Source organism: Oenanthe melanoleuca, chromosome 1 (assembly GCF_029582105.1).
Source record: "Oenanthe melanoleuca isolate GR-GAL-2019-014 chromosome 1, OMel1.0, whole genome shotgun sequence".
In the NCBI taxonomy this organism is placed as follows: domain Eukaryota; kingdom Metazoa; phylum Chordata; class Aves; order Passeriformes; family Muscicapidae; genus Oenanthe; species Oenanthe melanoleuca.
In genome coordinates this window covers 19,352,276-19,367,910 of record NC_079333.1, presented here as the reverse complement: position 1 = coordinate 19,367,910, position 15,635 = coordinate 19,352,276, and the positions used below count along the sequence as shown (strand labels likewise).

The 15,635-nt window shown below is 40.0% G+C and overlaps 1 protein-coding gene across 38 annotated transcripts in view; it reads right to left on the bottom strand.

Annotated features, from left to right (window-relative positions):
• The window catches only part of ABI3BP (ABI family member 3 binding protein), a 130,756-nt gene extending 124,088 nt beyond the window's left edge, over positions 1 to 6,668 (bottom strand). For 31 of the 38 annotated variants that reach the window (XM_056483455.1, XM_056483579.1, XM_056483624.1 and 28 more), the window contains exon 1: positions 6,499 to 6,654. In XM_056483455.1, coding sequence (XP_056339430.1) covers positions 6,499 to 6,577 — 79 coding nt within the window. In that variant the 5' untranslated portion in view covers positions 6,578 to 6,654. Of the gene's footprint in view, positions 1 to 6,498 lie in introns of all 38 variants that reach the window. The other 7 variants (XM_056483331.1, XM_056483515.1, XM_056483489.1 and 4 more) reach the window with 3 other exon arrangements.
• Between the last annotated feature and the right edge of the window lie 8,967 nt (positions 6,669 to 15,635).

Sequence of the window (15,635 nt, the reverse complement as noted above, 5' to 3'; positions counted from 1 at the left end):
TGAATGGTGCTATTCCTGAGCAGATTTTAAGAATATTGCAAAACCTTAGCACTAAAAAGTAATTCCCTCATACTTTGAGAATCCATTTTGCCATCAACTCTTCAGCTTGAGAAAGAATGTAGAATTACAATTCCTTTTAAAATACATATCCTAGTGTTACCACACCCCATATACAAAATAAATAAAAATCAAACCACATGCAGAGGTTTAGGCACTTCATAAAGCTGGGTTTTATCAAAGTGGATTTATTCACATGGAGCCCTGATGACATGTTAGTTCAAGGTAAACAGGATTTATATAAAAGCCATGGCTACAACAGGCCTAAGAAGAATTGTGAATTGACTTGCCTCATTTATTTTTCTTCCAGAGGATGCTCTAAATAACACTAAATTATTGCAAAGTGATGACCTCAGCAACAACTCTAAAGCATTTTAGAAAACACAGGTTATATTTTGTCTACCAAGCTCTGAACAAGTGTAGTAAACGCTCCCCTCCAGACTGGGAGAAAAGTAATTTTCCTCTCATAAAAAAAGCACTCCCTACATCCCTGCCTTTAGGTCTAGAATCTTCATACTAGAGCCTGAACTCTTTACCAGCATTTTATTCAGCAGCTCTGAATCAGTGCAGACTCTGTGCTGATATTCTTAGTGCAGCCATCCTTCTCTAACCCTGCCTGGATACCTGCATGCTTTGAGGGCATCACTTTGGTGAAGCAAAAACATTCAATTCTGGAGACCATAACTGCAATCACCACTTCATGAACAGTAGAAATTCACTTAGTGGTTCAAAACTTGACCTGTTTTTTCTTCACCTTGTTATGATACACATTGGTGTGCTCAAGGGGGGAGGTTTGGAGCTGATAAAGCCAAAGTAAAATGGCACATGATTGTTATGTTTTGAGGGATGGCAGTGCTGGAAAAGTCAGCCCTGGCCTTGCCCACACAAAGATTTCAATTCATTCATGATGCTGCCAGTAGTCACCTTCACAAGCACCATTCTCACAGCACAATAAGGCAGATACAAACCTCACAAAACAAACTAGCATTACATACACTTTGTCCTGTACTGTAGAAAAATCAACTTTTAATTAAGACCATTTGAGCTAAGCCTGTCAAGCAAGTCTGAGTATCTGGCCTGTTTCCAGCTGCCCTTTTCCACTTGGGAAGACACTGGGCTGTTTTACTAATGGCACCTATTTTAGGCTGCAGGCTGTCCAGAACACAAATATCTTCTGTTCCCACCAAGACTCACCATGCCAGTGAGTACGACTCCAACCATCTTCTGGAAGAGGCAGCAGTCAAGAATGCTCCACAGCAACAAATCTGTATTGCTCACAAACAATTTCAAGTCTGCACTTGAATTTCCCCAAGGAAAATAAATCCACTAGGAGCTGCTTGCACAGTTCTGACTATGGCAGGTCACTGCGAGCCAATTTTTCCCCCTGGAGCAGAGTGAGGATTTTGTTTCCACATGCAGTGAGAAGTGCACCTGGTGAGTCCAAAGAAGCCCCAAACCCATTGTCCATGCCCTGTATCATCAGCCAAGAGATGCACAGACTATACCATCAGTAGGTCTGGCCCCAGAGCAGCAGCAGCAGGATTTAGCCTGCAGCTCTCTCCTCAAGTGAATTATGCAGCTTGTCCTTCTGGAACACTTAGATCCAAAGATTATATGAAGGATGGCTGGAAAATAAGGTTCAAAAAGAGATACTTGGGAACACAAAAATTAAAATGAAGAGGTGGAAGGCTATATAGATTACCCAGCAGTGAGATCATTTTGGAGGCATTCATATGCAGTGGAATTTAATTCTGGCAGAATCCACCCATATGTATCATCACAATGTTGCACCACTGACTGCGCCAATATAAAAATGGAATTCTGGTATTACAGATTATCTTTGAATTTGGAAGCCTGACACTCAGTACTGAGTTTTGATATGTTTATGTGCAAGCCTAGGACACAACTGTCTGCATGATAACTTTATTTGATTAAATGAACTGCTATAATTGTTACATTCTTATGGGCTGTTTTCACTTGCAGCAAGAATGAGCCAAATTTGCCATGACATACCTACTGACTGAAAACCCTTGTCACTCTATTACACCAAATAAAGGATCCCTTTTAAATTTCCTGTTGGACTTGTCACTTATGTGCCATTCAAAATAAGAAAAATATTTCACAAAAAATCCTGAATTAATTTTGCACTTCTTTTTCCAGACACAACAAAAAATGAAGTTAAATAGTTCAGTTCAAACTGGCCCTTCTTTGTAAGAATGTTTTTCAAAGGTTAATGCATTGTGTATTTTGAAAAATAGTTCCCAGAAAGATGTTTTGTAAACCATGGGGACAGTAATATATAAACCACATGTCATTTCAGTCCTTTTGTGATATTTTGATATGCCAGCTTCATTGCACACTCAAAACCCCACAACTTCCAGGAGACTTCTCCTTGTCTTACAAACTTTGCCCTGCCACCTTACACCTACCAAAGGGGTGCTTCTGGTAGGAAGGGAGAGCAGCACAAGAGCTTAAGGTTTGGCTATTGCAATATAATATCTGTGATACACTGAAATAACTCTACATTTTTTAACTGTTTGACACTAGTAAATGAAAACACATGCTCTGCTTAGCAAGACATATTACGTAACATAGCATAGCCAGCAAGCTTAGCTAGGAATAAAATTAGTCTATTCCTTTTCTCAAATGTCAAAGTTTGGGAGTCTACTGTAAATACAGCATTCACTCTCAAAGGGATGTCAGTTATAATTACTTTAAGCACAAATATTAGCAAGTAGCTATCTACAATATCAGACCAAACATATTCAGTACTTCCAAAAAGAAACAAATCCTCAGTGCAAAACAATTCTTTTTCCCACTTATCCCCACTGCTGGCAACTGTAGATACGAGGAAGTTTTGGATCTGGTTTTCCCAACAGGAATCTGTAAATCAAGCTTTTTCACATGGTCCCCTCAGAAATTTCAGGTCCATATTCTTTTTCCCTTAGAAGACAACACCCAGGGGAAAGCTGAATTAGGATTTCCTGAGCCCTTCCTGGACAGCAGAGGAGGATAGGCCTGAGTCCTGGAAAGTGGAACAAGAATGGACCTGAATTCCACTGTACCTGATGACTAATTCAAATAGTAGGAAAACCACAGTGGTCAGAAACATGTCAAAAAATCCCCTGAAAACAAACCAGGAAAACATTCAGACTCTTTCGGTTTGAGTAACTTCCTAAAACTGAAATTTTGTAAGAACGGATCAACCAAATCCTTTTCAGCTCTAACAAAGTAAAACAGAACAAAAAGATAGACAAAAGCTATCAGAAACAGAGACTGTAATGAAAAACCACATTTCCATGTGCATCTGTGCTGTAACTGGAAAGTCAAGTGACAAAATCAAAACCATGAAATGCTGTTTCACCAAACACTGAGAACTTATTCTTCAACTGTTCCTTCAACAACTGCATCAGCTCCAACTGGAAAGATGACAGTGAAACACGGTTTATAAGGCAGTACAATCCTGTGGATTATGTCCTGTAGTTTGTTTACTCTGGATTCTGTGGCTTTGCTTTCTCATCTCTGTCTCAGATCCGGGATGCTCTGCTTACCAACTCATTCTCTAAAGACAAGACTTTTTGTCTGTACTTAATTCCTGTCTAAAAAGACAACACTGAATTCTTTAAGAATGGAACTTTTCTGTTATGCAGAACTGTAAAAATCTGAACATTTTTCCACCCAACGCTGAACTTTAGAATCATCTATGTTCGATGGCACTGGCATAATGGCATAGTGAGAGAGACAAAAATAAGTGGAAAATTTCTAATTAGAAGAAAACTTCAGGAGCTAGACAAAGTTGAACAGCCAGCCACTGAAACACTGGATGAAATGTCATCTGTAATGGTGCCATCATCTCTCACTGCTGTTCTGTGGTCCCTCTCACAGTATCCAAAGGCATTGACTGCAGAATTTTCTTAGCAGCTGATCTCCCTGATGAAACACAAGCCTAATTGTAAAAAAACCACTGCCTTCATACTAAAACACAATACCCACCAGCCTTCCTTCCTTTCCCAATTATATTGTCTTCACTTATTACTATTACTCCCCCAACAATACCATAACTTTTGAAGTCAAAATAATGAACGAAAAAACGTTAATAAAGAATGCTTTTTTGAGAACAGCAGAAATATTTTCTTTTTCATCCTAGTAAAACTCATGTGTGTGTGGAGGTAAAAGTACAAAAATATATGGAAAAGGGAGCAATTTGTGTTCTAGCCTCCTGACCAGCACATTTGCACAAATATCTCTCAAACAGCTCTGGAAGTCACTGTACTGGCTCTGTTCCTTTGCAGCTGCAGGAGGCAAGATGTTCCTTCCACCTTGTACCAGTGAAAGGAAATCCCAGTCCATGAGATATAGGGTCAGCGTGTTTCACCTCTGGGAGAGAAGATTTGAGCACTAGAACTGCAAAGTGCTGGTAAGAAGGGCAAGATTTACTCTGATAACCTGTTCCCACAAGTTCCAGCGCCACCAGAAAGCGAGTTTGGCTAGACTGCTCTCCTTCAAGTTATGAACTTGATTCCACTGTTCCAAAAGTGGAAAGCATGAGTGACTCTGAAGCCTCAGCTACATGCTCTGGGACTTAAAACAGCACAGGAATTCAATGGAATTTAAGCTTGCACAGCAAAGCAGAGAAGCCCTCTTAAAAGAATACTACCAGTACATATTTTCATTTTAAAACCCTTCAAGATCCACATATACTCTTTGCTTACAAAAAAAAAAAAAGTCTGTACTCCCTATCAAACAAGACAGTGCTGTAGAAGACAATCCTTTCAGCATTTCCAGATAGCAGCCAAGTACTAATACACTTGCTTTTTCAATGCAATTCTTTGTAAATAAGTAACTGGAGAGGCAGCTACAAACAGAAGAATTAGGCTGTTTCCACACAGCAAGGGGAGAATCTTAAAAAAAGCTATTTCACTGGAAAGAAATGAAGTTTCCACCTGCAGCTTTATGCATTTGGCAAACAGAACTTCACTTCTGCAATGTTATTTTAGGACAGAAAAAAATGCATGCCAGAGTTAATCTTGCAGTGGATTAGAAGCTTTGTCTGAATCTCACAGTTAGCATAAACTTAGAGCCACTATTCTACAGTGGTGAGCAGAAAGTACAATGAAACCATTTAAAAAAGACAAGCATTGGAAAAGTTCCTTCCCTCAGTGTAGGTAATACATGCAAGATTTCTCTCTGGTCAACATAATCCTCTTTTAAGTTATTTTTTGATGAAACTAGTCTTAGAGTTAGCTTGACTTGAACTGCATATCTGTTACTTGCACACTACACACTGTCCCACTGTTACTAGTTAGCAGGAAACTCCACATTGGCTCCAGATGATGAGAGTAAAAGAAAGATAATTTCAAAAGAACATCATCATAGGGAAGAAAGAAAAAAAATGAAATTCTTAAAAAAAAAAAAAATTGTGTTTTAAGGAGGAGTGTGGGTGAAAAACCACCTCAACTCCCCAAAATACCTTTAAGTTTCCCTTCTATGAAAAAGAATCTCCCAGGAAGCCCTCAAAGTGCTTATTTATTAATAAACATTCTCATAACTAAATCACAGGTTCCTCTAAATGTCAGTGGCTGCAGGAGAATGCAGATGTAAAATGCATTACAAAGCACACTGGACTCAGGCAAGCACTTCCACAAAGTGAGAGCAATACGTGCAGTGCAGAAACAGTTGTGAAATTGCTGCTTTAATGCCAAGGCACTACGAAGTGTTTTACCATCCAGATAGAGAAATATTCTTTTAATTTTATGCTATGACTGTTCTTTCTGCAGTGAGCAATAAAATACTGTTAAAATGCCAATGTTACGTGTGTCATATTACCAAGGAGAAGAAGAGATCACTGCCAGCTTTGCAAATCTACTGTACTTCCAGACTCTGGGAGAAAGGAATAGTTAAACAAATATTCACACAGGTTTGGAGAGCTTTTTCTTCTTGTATAAATTTTAATCAATCATATTTCTCTCCCTCAAAATGCATGCAACCTGACCTACACTAGTCAATTCCCACTGCATTGTTAAGGACAGATAAAAAGGGAAAGTATACGAGTTCTTTCAAAGACGGAACTGAAGTCTTCCATCAGCGACACAGGGTGCTCCCAAGTCACATTGTCTTTAAGATACCAAACCACAGACCTGCACACTGCTGTCCAAATCACTACAAAATCATTAAATACAGTAACCTTGTGTCATGGTACTTCTCACTAGAGTCACAAGATATCATGAAAACTTTTCAGCTTATTTTATTCAAGAGCTTTAAGGTTCTGTTATACCTGGACTTTGCCCTTTCCCCTGACCTTCCTTAATCTTTTCTATTACCTTTAATCATTCCTAACATGCTGAAAGCAAATTTCCATAACAAAACACAGGCATTAAAAACCCCAAAGCCCCGCAACAGAAGAACAAACAAACCCCCAGAAAGTTGTTCATAGCTACTTGCCTCTTGGCAATTTCTGAGTATTTCCCAGGTTTAGTGCAATATATCCACAGAAAAGAAGACAGACAAATCTTGACATCATGGTCACAAACCCAACCTCGCTCTGGGAATGGCTCTGACAGGTATCACACAGAAGTACTGCAGCTGCATTTAAGTGAACCGTTCTCTCTGTGACAAGAGGCAGCAACACTTTGACACAAGCTTAGTTTACACAGTGGGAGGAGACAGGATGACATCATTCACTCCCACTGCAAAACGAGAATTAGCATAAAAAAATATTATCAGGCTCCCCCTTCAATAATCTTCTGGGATTTGTTACAAGATCTTTTCCACCACTAAGGGTAAGACATTACCATTTTATTACTTACATTTTATGAAAATAAAATCATGAATATCAAACTTTCTTTTAATGGGAAACTGATCTGAGAGACATTTTCACTGTTTTATCCAAGAGAGCTGGACTTGAACTGCAAAAACAGCATTTGCATTACTCAGAGAACTGTTTGCTATATTGACCTCAGTATTTTTGCAATCTCAACATTTTTCTTAAGGTTAATTCAGGCTACTTGTGGCTTTCATCCAGGCAAAATAAATACTAGTTTAATATGACATGACATTATAAACAGGAATTGTAAATATTTATCCAGCAAAAGAACTGGACTTGAAAAATCTGAATGTCATTTTTTCACTTGTATCTAGTGTTGGCAATTTAAAAATACTTTATAATTTTCCCTTTCATAAGTGTCTGGTGAGTTAATGGGTACAATGTACATTGAAAGTAATAAAGAAACCCTTCTCATTCCAGGCTGATCTTCTCACCAGTTACATAACTTGAATTAGAAAAGAAGTTCCATTTTTCCATTAAAAGCTGTTGCACTCCATGATTACAACAAGCCAAGTAAGCCCAGCACTTGGTCCCTCTCACAAGAAGATGGGAAGGAAAGGGTAAAGAAGAATAAAAGGAAGCAGTAAGGAAGAATTTAGTCTCAGTATCTGGAAAAGTTTCCAAAGAGATTAAATACATTCAACTAAGTAGTGATATCTCTCTCTCCCCCTAAAAATAAAACCCAAAAAAATCAAACAAAGAAAAATCCAACAAACAAAGAAAACCCGAGGGAGAAAAAAACCAAATCAAACCAAAACAAAACAAAAAAAAAAAAAGAAAATCTAACCAAAACCAAATCTGAAAGAATCATCAACAACCAAACCTAAACATAACTCTTACTTACAACATGTAAAGTTCTTTAGTATGCTTAGTCTGTTCCCACTCCCCACTTTAGTGGACCTGATACTGTTCTGCTTCCATAGTGTTTATCAGCAGGGAAAATCACAGCACTCGTACCTGGGTTAAAAACAAGTAGTTTAAAATAAAAAGGTAGTATCTTGAAGCAGACAGGAGCATTTCTTAAAGATCAGATTAATCATGAATTTAAAAGACCCTGTGTTTGCCATAATTCAAGAAGAACTTCACAACAGCAACCAGCAATCATTGTCTTAGAGCCAAACCTGAGGAATTTCAAGCTCTTCTAATCAATATGGATATTCCAGACTCATCATACTATCTGGACATAAGGAAATGTTTTTATTATTCACTAACTCAAATCTGGGAAAAGCAACTTGAAAGACAATATTCGAGAAAGCCCCCAAAAAATCCCCAAACACTATTGCCTGAAGGATTTTGGGAGGTTTCAGGTCTTGAATGTGAATACTCTGAACAGGTAAATGAGACAGGTACAATTTGAATGAGATGAAAAGATGTTTGAAAGGCCATACAATTAGACAAGTGTCTCACAAAATACCACACCAAAGAGTGTCAAATGGCAGAAAGATGGATACAGACAGCAAACATGGCAACCTTGGTTTTTTTTTTAAGTTGAAGAACTATTTTCAAAAATGCTCCAGAAATCATATTCTATTTTTTGCCTTCAAAATTAAAAAATAAGAAATCAATCATTTGATGTAACTGTCTCTTGGGAGGAGTAATGGGAAAAATTGTTCCATGGTCACACAGAGCTGTCTTTGTATTAGTGCAAACTGGACTCTCCTATTTGTCTTATGGCAAATTCGTTTTTCTTCAAAAGATTACACAACACCTTCCAAAAAAAGGCAAGAAGGACAACTTCTACTCAGAAAAATCTCAGATGAAGAAACATATTAATTATTTGCCTACCTCACAACCCCTCTCACAGATAAACACAGTCCCATCCCTGCTTTCACAACTACTTGCTTCTGTGCTGCCACTTACTTCTTTCTCCTTGGTGCATTATCCAACCATGTCTTCTCTGTTTAGATGTTCCCTATAGATATTTTGGGACTGTGGCAGACTATGCAGGTCCCTTTCCCTTTGATCCTGTAGAACACAGCTCTTCCCAGCCCAGAGTTCAAAAACCCAAGTCAAAATGCATTTTCTTCTGTCTTACTACTATTAGAATATGCTATATCAGGGTCAATTTTGGTATAAGCAAATGCCAAGTGTAACTTTCCATTAAATACATTTCAAGAGCACAAAAATAAGTTACACAATATTCTTTTATAATTTTCTAATATAATTTTCTCCCCTCATCTGCACCATCCATAGATGATAAATAGATAACCACTGATTTTGTCCATTTCTTTTCTTACAGGACTAACATTTCCTAGGAAAACCCTGCTACATGAAAAATGAAAAAAACCCAACCAACCAATCAGCCAACCAAACAAATAATAATAGCAAGCCTCTGCTTTCCTTCTTCTTAAATCCTCTTGACATTTCAATGGCTGTTGACTGCTTCAGTGCAAGACTAAACATGGGAACATAAGCGAGTTCCTGGGACTTCAAACACTATCCTGCACTGCTGGATGCTTCCATAATGCTGCTCAGGTATCCAATTTCTCCTCTTGTTGGAGACCTGCTTCACAGTTTACATTGAAACAGGGAGAGAATCTGATTTCCATTCACAAAGTTACTAAACCCAGCACATTCCTCAGCTTTCTCTCATTCATACCTGGAAGTACATTACCCATCCTCTGACTCCTCAGAAGGAAAATATTAAACACAGAAGATCCAGCTAATGACAGTTTGGGGTTACATCTTTAACATAAAAGGCAAGAGTATTGAGCTAAGCCCAGGGATGAAAAGCCTCAAAGATTAAACAGGAAAAACCCTCTCTGATCCTCTAGTGACTCCTCCTTTTCAGCACCAAATTAGTGTTTAAGTAACAAAGTCAAGTACTCAAAAGTTACCTGCTGACCTCAACTTACAACTGATTCTCTGTAGGTTAGATCTCAAAAACTGAGATTCCAACAAGATAGTATCACTGCACATTTGTGCACAAAGCACAGCTTTTCTAGTCCTTTTTTAATAGTTCCCAGACCAGCAAGTACAAAGAAAACAAAAGAATGGGAAGAAAAAGTTGGGGGAACGGGAGGAAGAAGAGGAGACAGGATTTAACTTTATTTTTTTTTTTCCCAAATACAAATATGCTTTTGTTAAGATTCAGGCTCAGTCCCAATTTACATACCATTCCTGATTATTTTGACAAGCAAAAGCCAAGGTGCCTCAGCTCCTTGTTGCTCTAATTTAAAGCAGAATGAGTGTGCAAAGAGTTACTTAAAAAACAAAATCCTGTCTTCACTTTGAAAACCACAACAATGTCATGTGGAGCTCTCCAAGAGCAAGTACTTACTCAGAGAGAACTTGGTCTGTCTTTGCTCAGAACATTTCTGGTTGATACACATTTCAGCAGTGCTTGTCAATTATTTGTGGAGTCTCTTTTTCATAAAATATGCTATATAAATGTTAATTATAATTTTCATTCTCTTATGGATGACTCAATTATTGGACTTTTTCTTGCAAATATCACGCAAATATCATCCTCTAAAGGCCTTCACGAAAAAAGAGATGCCAAAGAACATTCTTTCAGATGTGCTGTTTAGAAAAGGAAAAGAAGTGTGTTGATTTCACGTGCTGGGGAGAAGAGGTGGATTCCCCTCAGGGCAGGCTCCATGAGGCTGGGGATGGGAGGGGCTCTCCCGTCTCTGGGAGCTTCCCCTGTGGCTGCTGGCACCAATCAGAGAGCTGGTTTGGTGATGGACAGCTCGGGAAACCAATGAAAAGTTATTTCGCTTTCACAAATCACAGTGGATCGAGTTGGCTGCTCTCTCTTTCGGCTTCCGGAGGGATGGGGGTCCCTGGCTGGGGCTCCGGCCCCGGCTCTGCAGGGGGCCCGGCTCGGGACCCCAGCCCTGGCTTGGTGGCGGGCCCGGCCCGGCCGCATGGTCCCGGCTCCTCCCCGACCGCATCGCTCTGGGCAGCCCCGCATGGCCTGGGCTCGACTCTCCACGTGGCGTGGCCGAGCGAGGGGGGATCGGGGAGCCACCAAAGGCTCTCCCTTCCCCCCTCCCTGTTCTGAGAGAAGAGGCCTCCAGCTGCCTATGTGGTTTCTTCACGATCTGGATACAATTTTAACTTCTTTGTGCCTGGATAAGATCCTCAATCTCCTGAGCTTCCCTGAGTGAGAAAAAATGAAACATGGAGACTACAGAGGTCAGCGGAATGAAAATAAAGTTCCTAGTGGGAAGAGATTGAAAAGATGCAACTGATAAGTAGCTGAAAACCTTTTTTGTGGGGCTATGAGGGGATTGCGTCTTCATTAAAATTCCTTTAAACTGTGAAATATACTTGGGGAGGTTTGGATGCTTGAGAAGAAGACTTTTCGCCTTGGGGAAATGGAGCTCTCTCTGTTCTGGGACTGGAATATGAACAGAGACATTTGATAGTCAAGGAGACGAAGAGAATTTTGTTTTTCAGCAGCCTGCCTTTAAAAGTAGTACCCCAATTGTGTAACATAACCCATAGCACAGCTCTGGAAGGACTGTGAAAAAAATGGGAGGAGAATCATAATCTGCAATATTTTTCCCGGGTGGATGTGGATTGTGAAGATGAAGACACCCCCTAAGCCATAACTTAAAAAAAAGTTCTCTCTTAAGTAAACTGAACTGATTATTTAGATGTATAACTGACTGAAGTGTTCTCTGTATGTTTGTTGGTAAGAAATGTGGAATGAAGGAGAGGAGGAAACAATCTAGGAATCTTATTCTGATTTTTTTTTTTTTGTGTTATTAATAAATTTCTTCTTGTGCCTTTTTAAGTTTTGAGCCTGCCTTGTCTCTACTCCTGGGTCCTGTCTCTAAAAGAAATTAAATACATTAAGGTTGGCAAACCCAAGTCACACCATGACAAGAGGAAAAAAGAAAAATAAAAAGAAGTAGAAAAAGCCAAAAAAAAAAAAAAAAAAAAAAAAAAAAATGAAAAAGGAAGAAAAAAATAAAATATTAACTCCACTTTTAGGAAGTCTGTATTTAATTCTTTTCCAATACTCCATTCTCATTTTGATAAGCAAATATTTGAGCTCTCATGCTATCAAAAATGTGGGGTTCGCACGTTAGTGTATTAGTCAAAGAAACACCCATTTAATAGCAAAAAACTTACAAAGGCAGAGCATTCTAACGTCCTCATCCCAAACTGATTTCCAGATTTCGAAATTAATGGGATCTGAGACAACGTGAAAGAAAGAAATTCAGTGAAGAGGAGCGGTCAGAATAGCTGGTTCTTGTGACGTTTTACACAGTTTAAACTCTTTCAGCACCCACTCACTTAACACTTGTAATTTCAGACAGTGACTCATCTTTTCTAGCAGGCAATGTCAGATTTCACCAAAATTCTGTACAACACAGAGTAAACTAAAAAATCCCATTTATTTAATTTCTCTATTACGAATTGACTTGTCTTATTGTTCCCTTCATAACGCAAATAACTTGGTACACTCCGTACTGCAGTTTTGGTAGCATTACCATGACCTGCCACATGAAGAAGCAACACCATGTTTCCAATAGTGCCACTCCTCCCTGTAATCAAGATTTTGTATTCTTTTATTTGGGGCTAATCTTGCCTTTTAAAATTACTTTTTAACAGTAAGGTTTTGACTGACTCCAAGGAAGGATTCTGCAGTGTCACAGCTCCTGGTACAATGCCTGCTTATCCACACGGATGAAAATAATTTTCTCTTATATCCAGTCTAAACCATCCTTGATTATGTCATGCCTGTTTTCTCTCATGCTCCTACCACAAAGCAATGTGAAGAGCCTAGCCCTATGTTCTTGGCCACCTCTTGGCCACTATAAGGACTGCTAGGTTCCCTTGTCCCATTCCAAAAGCTGACACAGCCACTGGAGCCTGGGCTGGCTCAAGGGAGACACCTTCAGCACTGTGCCAAGTGTGGGGAACTACCTCAGTGTGGGATTTACTGAAGGCAGAACCTTTTCAGCCACTTGCTCAGTGGTGTAGTGTATCTGACCAGCATCAGGAATCGGGCAAAGAAGAGCAAGGCTATCAGCTGCCGAGGTTCCAACAAAACCCTTCCATTAGTTGTAGGAATGAGGAGCAAAACATCCCAAATCAATCCTGTGCCCGGATTAAATATAGGGACACATTGGTGGGCGGATACAAACATTCAACCAATAAGGAATCCTTAGGGGAGGAGTGAAGGGCAGGGTCTTACAAATCACAAACCAATGGGGGAAATAGGGAGGAGAATGGGTTACATGGGCCAGTGGGACATCGAGGGGATTTCCAAGGGGACAGAGCAACCAGGGATTGGCCCAGGGTGGGAATGACAGGGAATGTTCAAGAACAAGGGATGGGGTTGCAATAACAGACAGGGAAGGAACCGGAACAAGGGGTGGGGGATACCATAGGGCAGTTTCAGGGCTGGATACAATTTAGGGGCAAACCAGCTTGGAGAAACACAGAGGCTGACTGGAACAGACTGTTATAACTTCTAAATACGAACTTAATAAAACACGTGCTGCAATACTCAGGCTTTCTTCACAAGGCAGGTGCTCCAGACCTGACCATCTTGGTTGCCTTTCTCTGGACTTGCTCCAGTTCATTGTTGTCTGTCCTGAATTTGGGCGTGGGTAGGAGACCAACACTGGATGCTGTCTAGGTACCTAATTCACCAAGTGGTGAGTAGTGAGAGGAAATTACTTCCCTCAATCTCCTGGCCATGCTCCTGTTCATACAGCCCAGGACACTGCTGACCTGCCTTGCTGCCAGGACCCACTGCTGGCTCCTGTGCAGCCTTCTGTCCACCAAGATCCCCCAATTCTTTTCATCAGGGCTGCTCCTGACCAGTCAGTCCCCAGCCTGTATCACAGCAGGGGTTACTCCCATACAGGACTTTACAGCTGTACTTTTTGAATTTCATTGTATCTCTGTCAGCCCATTCCTCCAGTGTGGTGAGGTGCCTCTGAATGGCAGCCCTGCCCTAAAGAGTATCAAGTGATCATCCAAATTTGAAAACCTAACAAGAACCTGAAAACCTAACAAGAGTCCATTCTGTCACTCCAGGTTACTGACAAAGAAGTTTAAACAGAGAGGGCCTAAGAAAACCATCTATGGTGCTCCACTTTTTACCCTCACCTAGATAGTGTATAATCCACTACCTACTGCCCTCTGAGCCCAAGCATCCAACCACTTACTCAGCCAGGGAGTTTATCACAATCTCTGTGAACCACTTTGGTAGATTTGCACTCCATCAAACACATGATGTGTTCTACAATTTATATTTCAAAACACTATCTAGAAACCAGCTTCCTAAAGCAAACGCTTGTTGTGGGATACTGCTGGGAGCCAGGGAAAAAGCAGCCTTGAAGCTTTGCCTTTCTCAGGCTTTACAAGAACAAGAAGTTTTAACAATGATTATATACCTGCCGGGTGCATGAGATCCATGGGAATGTCTTGTGATTGGGGTGGAGGAAAGCAAAGGAGAGGTTGCACAAAAAGAAAGAGAGCCCCCCCCTATTCCACTCACAGTTCTCATGCACCCTGCAGGTGTATAATCATTGTTAAAACTTCTTGTCCTTGTAAAGCCTGAGAAAGGCAAGGCTTCAAGGCTGCTTTTTCCCTGGCTCCCAGCAGTATTCCATGACAAACACTCAACACCTCAAATGGGTTCCTCACCTGAAGGTTTCCCTTCATTGTTACATCTTAAAAGAAGATCTGCCCAACCTCATCAAGCCTCTAGAGCAAAAACTTAGCCTGGCATTTGAAGCACTATGTAATTACTAAGTGCTGGAAGCACTGCTTCTGTCTGTAAGAAAACTACATTATTCTCCTCTTTTATCAACACATCTGTACCACTTGAGATAATTAACACAATTACAGCCTCTCTGTTGTTGGATTACCCCAGAACATTCCTTCCAAACATCTTCTGTCTCTGCCTTTCCTGCCATCATATCTTTAAATACTTCTCACCCTCTGCCTAAACACGATCTGATTAACTTGAAATGCAGGCAAAGAGGAAAACACAAAAAGGTGTGTTACAGTAATGAGTCTTTAACAAAGTAACTGCATGAATCAAAAATATCTCTGCACATATTGATTTTTCCTGTGATTCGAATGGGTTTTGGATAGCCGAAATTATCCTCAATTATAACTATTCTGTACATGCTTAAAATATGAGCAAAGACTTTAAGCACCTGTCCTGTGCCAGGTTGCTTTGGAAGGTGGGCTTTATTATCCATGGTGTACCAAGTCCTGATCTTTCAATACTCTACTACAATCGTCCCTCACAAAAGTCAGCACCTCCTGGTCTCTTTCAGTCCCTTTCCACAATATGTTCTGATTTGTGAAGATAATGTGAGATCACAGTCCAGATTAGTGAACTCAGATGTGAAGTCTGGAGTTTATTACTATACACTAGGATGGGATACAAAATCTGTTTATACATTTAGAACGTGAATGCTGATGCCATTGGCAATTCTATTTTGAAGAAGAGAGATCTGTCTGTATCACAGATCTGCAGAAGCACTCAGCTCTGAAGATAACAAAGTGCCAATGATTGACTTCTCTGATGTTTGCCAAGTTATATTATAGTGGGTTTGTACAGGAATAAATACCACGTACCACAATGTCATATCACGTATCTAATACAGATTCAGTTTATTTTGGATTATTGCCACAGGACAGACTACTATGCTACCTCTTCCTCACTGTCAGCCACATTCTGATCAAGTGCTCCTGGCTGCCATCTCAAAGAGATATAACACGCTTCCTTACTTCTCAATACATCCACCATATTTCTGTGCCCTGGGCATTT